This window comes from Capricornis sumatraensis, chromosome 22 (genome assembly GCF_032405125.1).
Source record: "Capricornis sumatraensis isolate serow.1 chromosome 22, serow.2, whole genome shotgun sequence".
Classification (NCBI taxonomy): Eukaryota; Metazoa; Chordata; class Mammalia; order Artiodactyla; family Bovidae; genus Capricornis; species Capricornis sumatraensis.
In genome coordinates, this window is record NC_091090.1 from 11,321,127 (window position 1) to 11,332,364 (window position 11,238).

The following is an 11,238-nucleotide window of genomic DNA, read 5'->3' on the forward strand; positions in this document are numbered from 1 at the left end:
CCATAAATAAGCAAAGGATTGACAGCCTATTGTGAGAGTCCAGCCCAAATGTAAATCCAAGAATTTGTCATGAAAGCAATTTGCTTGGTTGTTGGATAATCTCTCCAGGGATGCTCAACTGCCTATCACAGGAACAGAGAAAGTGAACTATAGCATTTATAGAACTGATGTTCAGAGTTGGTTCTGGTGGAAGAACGTTGTGCGTGTCAGGAAACTGAGGGCACCAATGACAGAAAAGCAAAGGGTCAGCCAGGGAGCTCAGTGCAGACAGGAAGGAGGACCTCAGTCTAAGAGACTAGCAGGCTCTGTGGCTGAGAAATCAGATCCGAAAGCACGGTGGGTGTTGGGAGAATGGTGCGGAGTCACAGTATAGGATGCGAGAGAGAGCTTGAGAGCCAGTAGATGGTAACTCTAGCTGATTATAAGTTCTAGGCTTGTAACCAGGTACAGTTCGGATTAGGGTTTCTAGAAACAAGGCACATTCCTTAAGGAATAAAAAATACACAGACCAACCCTTCTGAGCCAACTATCATTTTTCAATATTATTTTCTGCCTTTCAAAATAATTGTCATTGTTCCTCCATAACAGTCAGGTCACAATTCCCAGGTTGTAGCTTATCATCAGAAAATAATAAATCAATGGAGTTGAGCCTGAGTATTTGAGATGAAAAAACAGGATGGGCACTGAGCCTGTGAAGGTCAAGGAACTGGGGGACAAGAAGGCTGACAAGACTGCAATTGCGACAGCACAAGCCACACTGGGACTCCAAGGCTGGGCTGGAGAAGACAGAATGGCAACACTGCACGAGGTAAGGGTCAAGCGTCACCAGGATCAGGTGACACTTGGAACAGGAGACTGTCTATCAGATTTTGTGCGTGTGAACACACAGTCAATTAAAGAGAACTAGATATCCTTGCAGGAGATTTCACCAAGCTATAGATGGTCTAACGAACTAACTCTGGACCGCTTACTGCAGGATACAACTTTCTGGCAACCATCTTCTGGGCTCCAAAATCATTGCAGACAGTGACTGCAGCCATGAAATTAAAAGATGCTTGCTCCTTGGAAGAAAAGCTATGACAAACCTAGACAGCATATTAAAAAGCAGAGACATCACATTACCCACAAAGGTCCATATAGTCAAAACTATTGTTTTTCCAGTAGTCATGTATGGATGTGAGAGTTGGACCCTAAAGAAGGCTGAGCACCAAAGAATTGATGCTTTCAAACTGTGGTGCTAGAGAAGACTCCTGAGAGTCCCTTGGACTGCAAGGAGACCAAACCAGTCAATCCTAAAGGAGATCAGTCCTGGGTGTTCTTTGGAAGGACTGATGCTGAAGCTGAAGCACCGGATGCAAAAAGCCAATTCACTGGAAAAGACCCTGATGCTGGGAAAGACTGAGGGCAAGAGAAGGTGGCGACAGAGGATGAGATGGTTGGATGGCATCACTGATTCAATGGACATGAGTTTGAGCAAACTTCGGGAGATAGTGAAGAACAGGGCAGCCTGGCATGCTGCAGTCCAAGGGGTCACAAAGAGTCGGACACAACTTAGTGACTGAACAGCAAACCAGAAAACTAAGATAGCTAAGCCTTCTAGAAACAACGCAAATTCCTTAGGGCATAAAAATTATGCAGCAAATCCTTCTGAGCCAACTTTCATTTTTCACTATTATTTTCTGCCTTTAAAAATAATTGTCATTATTCCACCATGGCAGTCAGTTCACAGTTTCCAGTTTGTAGCTCATCATCTGAAAAATAATAAAGCAATGCTTTCCTTTGTAAGAGGAGACATGAGATTCCTCATGAGATTCAGGGAGTCCAGTAGCCTTTATCAGTGATACACAATACAAGACATTTTCCAGAGGGATTATTTTTCTAGGAAGGTTTCTTTACATGACTACTCTCATCAATATCATGATAGATGGAGAGAGGTTTTAGCAAGGAAATCACTGAGGGTAGCTCAGATAATTTATCACAGAATTTCATTTGGGTAAGAAATAAAGATAGTCCTTTAAGAGTCAAAGAAGAGGTGAAAATGACTTTATCCTCGGGTTCTGTAGGCCTGTCCTCATCTCCCCACAGAACGATTACAGGTCTACTTTAGGTTCTATCTGGATGAAATTTAAACACTAATGTATGAAAGACTTCAATTCACTTCCCTGTGATTACAAAATATGTATCACCTTTATTAACAATAAGTGGTTTTACTTTCTAAAGCCCATACAATGACAAAAATTTACTCCCCCAAAAGGCTTGCTACATAAGTTCCCGAAATACAAATAGAACATCACTATTGATGCATCATAAACTATTGACTTTTTAAAGGTTAATAGCTACAATTTTAGTGAATAAAAGGGAAATGTGGTGCAATAAACACAGACGCTTCAATGAATAAGGTGTGCTTTTAGAATGACTGGTGCACGGGGATGATCCAGAGAGATGATATGGGGTGGGAGGTGGGTTCAGGATTAGGAACTCATGTACATCCGTGGCGGATTCATGTCAATGTATGGCAAAACCAATACAGTATTGTAAAGTAAAATAAAGTAAAAATAAAAAATAAAAAAATAGAATGATGTCCTCAAAGGAATTTCTAAAAGTAACCATATGTTGACAACGAAAGCAACTGAAAATAAGTAAAATTGTCTCCTTCTCCTTTACCGCTGTATTCTCCTACAAACAGCCACAGCCTACATAAAATTTCTTCACCAGGTAAAGAGAACATTTTCTCAGAATTTTTGGTTGAACCAACACATAATATCATCAAGAATAACATTAAACATGGAAAATCCAATAGTACTAAAGGCTTATTCATCTTCCTAGGTTACTGTCAGAAGATCACAGATAAATTCCTGTCCACACATGTAACCTCTGATCAACCTCAAAAAGAGGCAATGGTGTGGTATTTGCTTTTAAGCTGAGAGTACAATGTTGGCATGGGGCTCTTTTCATCACATTTCTGTACCGTCTTCTTATCCTACCAAGGATGCAGAGAGTTTTTGCACAGAATTTAGCTGGAAAGGATTTGAAATTACACTAGCTACACTATACAACAGGCTGTTTGACTGCTGAATCCCTTATTCGGGAAAGAAAAAGAAAAATTCTGCTCTTTACTGCATACCATGGCCAAGTTCCAAAAAGCCCAGAAATCAATCGCTATGGTGATGAAAAATCATTTTCCACACAAAGCAGAAACAGATGCATGTTAATATCGTCACACTGGTTAAATGCCAATTAACACTTTCCTTTGTCAGCGTTGTTTAAAAACACATCTCAGTTCTTATCCTTGGGAAACTAGTTTAATTATAGAAATTAGAGCTGAAAGGATGAAAAGCTTTCCCTAAATATGGTTTCAAGCACTTGAAACTCTGAGACTGTCACCTTCTCACCGGCCAGCCGACTAATAATTTAAGAAACTGTCCTCCCTCGTGCCATGCAGGCTGACTGTTTCATTGCTCAGTTCCCAGTAGCAATGCCTTCCTTCCTTCTCCTTCCCGAAACGCTCTCTTCTTCTGATGTTGACACCCACACTCACAGATGGCCACTAGCCTCTTGTTGAGAAGAGACAGGACAGGGTGTCAGCGCTTACACTGCACGAAGGACCATCCTCAGCATCTTCTTCGGTTGCCAGTAAGCAGCTTTGCTCTATCTGCTCATCCTTTCCACTAACTGCCTATAACATTTCATTTTGACATAGTCAAATTTATCTACACCCGGGCATCTCTCTCACAAACCCTCTTGCAGCAAACACCACAGTGCACAGCCTTTCAAAGTTCTCGAAAGCAGGAAGGGGAGCCTTCCTTTTACCTGGGGTGTGGTCTGCACGCTGCCTGCTAAGACGCACGAGTTCATTTGAAGTAATTCTTCCCGCAGTCCCTCAGAAGCCCCCGGGTTTCTGGAAGCATTGATTCATCCCATAAGGGAGTGAGCAAACCAATGAGTGAGGTGGGAAGGGAGCCGCTCCCTGAAACAACACACACACTCGCGGGTAGAGAAGAATTCTAAAAAGAGGTAATGTGGACTCCTCCCTGAACAGAAGAATTTTTGTCAGCTCCAAAGAGCAGATTCATGTTCAGACAGTTTTTAGATTTGGAACTTCAGGAGAGGTCAGATTGACTGCTGAAATGGAGCCAGTAGAAGTTAAAAAAAAAAAAAAATTGCCACCTATATGCATTTCCCTTTTCTTTTCATGCACACAGTCCAATTAAACATTCTGCAAAAAGAACAGAGGAGCCAGATTGTACAGCAACAAGAAGCTGATTGAAGGGCCCGCACAGCTGACAATCTCAGCAATCAGTTGGTCACACTCGCTGAGAACATTTAGAGGCACAAATACAGGCAAACACTGGGTCTAAATAAAGAATGAGAAGACACACAGCGATTCCTTCATAAAATCAGTAGCTTTAATTCCTGGTCCTTGGCATGTACGTAGTGAGCAATGCTACACCAGCATCAGTAGTGACGGAAGTCTTGCTATTAACCAAATTTGCTCTCAAATAGAGCTTGGAATCAAAAATCTGTCAAAACAACATTCCAAGGTTCCTGGAAGACAGTGAGTGTCCCGACTGCAGAAAACTTCAAAACTTTACACATGGAATTGATTGGCGTCTTCCGTTTTTGTACTTCTATTTTCTGAGTATTGATTTTTCTCCAAATCTGTACTATCTGTATTTGTGCTTTGGCGATGAAAGTTGTTCTGTTGCAAGAGCTGGTTATAGACCAAAAGCTCTGGGAAGGAATGAAGGAGTTATTTTAGGGACCTAGATTATACCACTTAACATTTTCCCTGCTTATCAGAAGCCCGAATTTGTGGAAACACTACAAGTAAAACAATTGTCGAAAGTGATGCTGTTAGCACACTGGGGAAAACTACTCCAAATAACCTAGTACTTCAGGCAAGGCTTTCTCAGGGCCCCTGCTGCAGAGGTGGGGAGGAGAGCAAACGACAAGTCCCCATGTTTGCTCTCTCCCTGAGGAGGGGCGAGTGTTCCTCATACTGGGAGAGGGTACGGGTGTGTCCAGGGATTGGGCCAGAGGGCTGGCTTAGGTGGCTTGCCCACCCCTCTGATGGTGTTGCCTTTTCATACTGTTCATGGAGTTTTGAAGGGAAGAATACTGAAGTGGTTTGCCATTCCCTTCTCCAGTGGACCCCGTTTTGTCAGAACTCTCCACCATGACCTGTCTATCTTGGGTGGCCCTACACAGCATGTCTCATAGTTTCATTGAGTTAGACAAGGCTGTGGTCCATGTGATCAGACTGGTTAGTTTTCTGTGATTGTGGTTTTCCATCTGTCAGCCTTCTGATGAATAAGGATAAGAGGCTTATGGAAGCTTCCTGATGGGAGAGACTGACTGTGGGGGAAACAGGGTCTTGTTCTGATGGGCGGAGCCATGCTCAGTAAATCTTTAATCCAATTTTCTGTTGATGGGTGGGGATGTGTTTCCTCCCTGTTGTTTGACCCAAGGCCAAACTATAGTGAAGGCAATGAAGATGATGGCCACCTCCCTTAAAAGATCCAACAAGGTCCGTCTAGTCAAGGCTATGGCTTTTCCAGCAGTCATGTATGGATGTGAGAGTTGGACTAGAAAGAAAGCTGAGCACCAAAGAATTGATGCTTTTGAACTCTGGTGTTGGAGAAGACTCTTGAGAGTCCCTTGGACTGCAAGAAGATCCAACCAGTCCATTCTAAAGGAGATCAGTCCTGAATATTCATTGGAAGGACTGATGCTGAAGCTGAAACTCCAATACTTTGGCCACCTGATGTGAAGAGCTGACTCATTGGAAAAGATCCTGATGCTGGAAAAGATTGAAGGCGGGAGGAGAAGGAGCCAACAGGGGATGAGATGGTTGGATGGCATCACCAACGTGACGGATATGAGTTTAAGTAAACTCTGGGAGTTGGTGATGGACAGGGAGGCCTGGCATGCTGCAGTCCATGGGGTCACAAAGAGTCAGACCTGACTGAACAACTGAACTGAACTGAACTGATGGTGTTGGCATGCAGGAGTGCAGGAGGTGTGTGCAGTACTCTACTTTTGCTCCTGACACCGAGGTTTTTTGCTCTCAGCTCTTCAGAAATGGTAGTTGGGTTTTTTGGTCTCTTTGTATCTTTTGTCCAATATTTATCCAAATTGCACATACACACATTATGTTTAGTACCATACAGTTTCTTTCATGATCTAAATTTTTAAAGTGAATACTGGAAGACATCAGAAAATAAATTGTGCCTTTTTCTATGCAAGGTATATTTATGGATACTCAAGAGACTATACTGCCCTCTTGCCCTCAAAGAGCTAACAGTCCAAGTGAGAATATAAAACAGGTATACAAATAGAAAGATGCAAAGTGAAAAAAAAAAAAAGAAAAATTCCCATACTGCAGTTCTCAAAGTTGATACATAAATCACTTGAAGATCATGTTAAAATGCAGTTTCTTAAATATCCTGTGATAAACCACAATGTAAAAGAATCTGAAAAAGAATGTAAATATACATATAACTGAATCACTTTGTTGTACAGCAGAAATTGTACATTGTAAATCAGCTATATTTCATAAAATATTTTTAACGCAGTTTCTGACTGAGATGATCTAAGGTGTGGCCCCAGATCTGACATTTTCAACGAGCTCCCAGTGGTGCCTACCGACTGGTCTGTGACACTATGAGTAGCAAAGACGTAGAGGAACTTTTGGAGGATGGTGAGATCACAGTCATCTGGGGTGAGTAGTTCTAGGATAAAGAAACATTCAGGCTGGACTTAGAATTGGAGGTTTCCTGGTGGCTCAGATGGTAAACTGAAGGAGACCCAGGCTTGATCCCTGGGTCAGGAAGATCTCCTGGAGGAGGGCATTGGAACCCACTCCAGTATTCTTGCCTGGAGAATTCCATAGACAGAGGAGCCTGGAGGGCTACAGTGCATGGGATTGCAAAGAGTCAGATGTGACTGAATGACCAACACTTTCACTTTCACTTAGCAGAGCAGGGGAGTGAGACCTCTGAAGATGAGGCAGAACAGCCCTTATTTCAGGCAGAGAGAAAAGCTTGAGCAAAGGCCCCTATCAGACCAACAGTAAGGAGCAGTGAAAGTCACTCAGTCGTATCCGACTCTCTGTGACCTCACAGACTATATAGTCCCTGGAATTCTCCAGGCCAGAATCCTGGAGTGGGTAGCTGTTCCCTTCTCCAGGGGATTGTCCCAACCCAGGGATCAAACCCAAGTCTCCCACATTGCAGGCAGATTTTTTTACCAGCTGAGCCACCAGGGAAGCAAAAGAATACTGGAGTGGGTAGCCTATCCCTTCTCCAGGGGATCTTCCTGACCCAGGAGTCGGACCCAGGACTCGAACCAGGGTCTCCTGCATTGCAGGTGGATTCTTTACCAACTGAGCTTTGAGGGAAAGCCAGAGGGTGGGCTGCAAGGCACGGGGCCGAGGAGTCAGATAACCCACTGGCTGGAGGACCTTGGGTAGGGTAGTTGCAGGACCTCTCAAAGGCTCAGTCCTCCACCAATGAAACGTGGATCAGAACAGTGCTTACTTCACAGGGTTCACAGAACAGTACTTATTAAATTCAGCATGTAACGCTCTGTGCCAGGCAAATAATGTGTGTTACTGCCGTGAGTACTATTGTTACTCAGTGGAACCCAGGTCTCCTGCACTGCAGCAGATTCTTTACCCTTTGAGCCACCAGGGAAGCCTGGTAAATAGCGTACATCAGAATAAAGGCAAATAAGGCTACCAATACAGGTTCAATGTGGATCATCAGAAACTTTTTTTAATATACCATTTTAACCTTTACGAAGTGTACAGTTTAGTGAGCACATTAAGGACACCTACACTGCTGTGCGACCATCATTACTAATCATCCACAGCACTTTTTTCATTGTGTAAAACTGACATTCTGCTCTGATTGAGCAATGATTCCCTATTCCCCACGTCCCCCACCCCTAAGTAACCACTATTCTACTTTCTACATTCAGACTCATCTCTCCTCTCCTTTGTAGATCATCAGAGATCTTGAATTCAGGTGTTTTGCTGTTATTCAGTAGGGAATAGGAACAAAGATTTGTGTATATAAAAATGTATATATTGGGTTGACCAAAAGGTTCATTCAGGTTTTTCCATACCATCTTATGGAATGAACCTTTTGGCCAACCCTGTATATGATTTTCCTTGAGTCATTTTACAACATGAGAAACAATGACATTAATCCATTATTTTGCTATATACACATGTATGTATATAATATATATATCATGGTATATGTATATACCACATATACATAAAAATCTTAACTCCTAATCCCTACTGAATAGGGTAGCCTTAACAAATCCTAAAGACCACACTCATCTCCATGTTCTGTCCTTTGTCCATGGTTCATAAGTTTATTCCACATGAATTCAAAGAATCAGGAAGCTCTTTTCCGAAGTCTCATTCTGTCCTTCCTCCTCTGGTCTTTCCTTTTTCTCATTCCCTCTCCCAAGCAGAAAGCAATATTTAGACATATTGGTATGATCATATTTGGGAGAGGAAATATATTATCCCCTATCCTTTGCCCTATTTGAATTTTTCCTTGAGTCATTTTACAACATGAGAACCAATAAAATTAATCCACTATTTTGCTATTTTCTCTGCGTCTTACTGGGAACTTTTCTTTAATCATTTTCTTTCCCTTGTTTTAATAATAATTGTTGAGAGGGTGGGATGATTTGGGAGAATGGCATTGAAACATGTATAATATCATATATGAAACAAATAGCCAGTCCAGGTTTGATGCATGATACAGGATGCTTGGGGCTGGTGCACTGAGATGACCCAGAGGGATGGTACGGGGAGGGAGGAGGGAGGGGGATTCAGGATGGGGAACACGTGTATACCTGTGGCGGGTTCATGTTGATGTGTGGCAAAACCAATACAATATTAGTAATTAACCTCCAATTAAAATAAATAAATTTATTTTTTAAAAAATAATAATTGTTGGTGTTATAGACTATTTCTTATATTGATGGAAAACATAATTTTTTACTTAAAAAAAGCATAATAGCCATGCATTATCGTAGCATGCTTCAGTCATCTGCCTAGTGACTACATACAGCCTCCCAGAGCACATGTATCTAGAACAATTTCTATAGAAACCATCCTCAATGGAATAGAAAGTGATGGCACCTTATCAAAAAATAGGCCTCAGTCGTGGATGATGAAGACCAAGTGAATTACTCACACAGGATCAAGGCTAGGAGGAGGGGAGAGTCTAGCTTCTAATTACAACTTCTGTTTTCTAGAGATAAGAAGGTCATCTAGGGTCTGCCTAAGACCATGAAGCATTTCACAAACATAGAGTTTTAATGATGCCTGTCTTACTAAAGAACACAAACTGTTCTGTTGAATAATCGATTCCCCAAAGAAAGTAAAGTTTGTTGAAGTTTGCGACTGGCAAATACAATCCAAAATTCTCTTTAAAATCTGGCATTACTGATGGCTGAAGTAGGGCATCCTTCCCACTTCTTACTATACAGATATTACAGCAGTACCTTCCAGTCAAAAGACTCTTAAGGTAGTGCTGTTAAAACAAACCGTATAGGACAAGTAGTCTCTCTTCCTGAAATGGGAAACAAATTTGAGGAAAAAAATAGACATATCCAGAAAAGTTTGCTAAGAAACATGTAAGTGATCAAACAGATCCAGCTCTTCATAGCAGGAGCTTCTATTAAAATTAATATGCAGCTGGACTTCCCTGGAAGTCCAGTGGTTAAGACTTTGCCTTTCAGTGCAGGGGGTACAGCTTTAAAATCCCTGGTGGGGGAGCTAAAATCCCACACACCTCATAGCCAAAGAACCAAATCGTAAGATAGAAGCAATATTGTAACAAATTCAATAAAGACTTTTAAAAAATGATACGGTTATATGTATAGTGAATTCTTTAATATCTGGTTCCCTAATTGGAATGAAAGCACTAGAACACTGGGAAATTTCTATTTTTTTTCCTTGCTGTATCCCCAGCATCTAATATAGGAACTATCACATAGTGGGGGCTCAAAAAATGTCCATTAGATAAATGAATGACCATGTGCATTCATGAGAGTTGTCTGGAGGTTTCAGAGAGGGCAGAGAGATTTCCCTGTTCAAGGAATACACAGTTGTTAGGGAACCATTGCGGAGAAGGCGATGGCACCCCACTCCAGTGCTCTTGCCTGGAAAATCCCATGGACAGAGGAGCCTGGGGGGCTGCAGTCCATGGGGTCGCTGAGGGTCGGACACTTACTGAGCGACTTCACTTTCACTTTTCACTTGCATGCATTGGAGAAGGAAATGGCAATGCACTCCAGTGTTCTTGTCTGGAGAATCCCAGGGATGGGGGAGCCTGGTGGGCTGCCGTCTATGGAGTCGCACAGAGTCGGACATGACTGAAGCAACTTAGCAGCAGCGGGGAACCATTGACCGAAACCACCTGCCTTGGCCAAGCACAGTGAGAACCATTTCCCTGAGTTGCTTCACATCAGGAGGTATCCTAATAAGGAACACGCTATGGCTACAGAACTCTAACCAGGGTAATCTGGGAGGGGCCAAAGAAGAGAGGAGACACGAGCCCATACTATGTCCTACCAACCTCCCAGAATCCTTTGCACTGATTTCCATCTTGGCTGAGAGACACACCATCAGGAAGGACCCTAAGTCAGAGCAAATATGGGCCAAGCAACATGACTGGCCAGACACAACCTGGAAACTAACCCCACTGCCATAAACCTGGAGCCGTGAGCCACGTGACAGAGCAGTTCTCCTGGGTTCTCTGACCCTTCTCTCCACCTGGGCGCCCCTTCCCAATAGTGTCTCTTGCTTTGTCAGCGCGTGTGTCTCCCAGACAGTTCATTTCTGTGTTTAGACAAGAGCCCACTCTCATGCCCTGGAAGGGTGCCCCCTTCCTGCAACACAGTGGCAGAGGGCCATGGTGAAATAAGAGTGATTTAATCACTGTATAATTTTGCTTCTTTGAAGATAGAGCAGATATAAAAACAGCAACACCCAATGCCAAAGCTGTGAATGTTTTAAGAATGGATGCAAGGAATCAGCATCCAAAGGGTGTGTGAGGGGCCGGGGTTCTTGAAGGAAATGGAGAAGCTTCACTGGTCTAGATCACTCCTCCCAGTCTTGGCTGCCGCGGTCGGTCACCCTGGGCACCCCACACGCTCCACCCACTCATCACAGAACAGATTGTATCCTACATACACTATGTATAAATA

The 11,238-nt window shown here is 42.8% G+C and overlaps 1 protein-coding gene across 1 annotated transcript in view; it reads right to left on the reverse strand.

Annotated features, from left to right (window-relative positions):
• The window catches only part of MLIP (muscular LMNA interacting protein), a 131,775-nt gene extending 127,867 nt beyond the window's left edge, over positions 1-3,908 (reverse strand). Inside the window, 2 exon segments of the mRNA XM_068960982.1 lie at positions 3,811-3,857; positions 3,860-3,908. Coding sequence (XP_068817083.1) covers positions 3,811-3,857; positions 3,860-3,908 — 96 coding nt within the window.
• Positions 3,909-11,238: the final 7,330 nt, after the last annotated feature.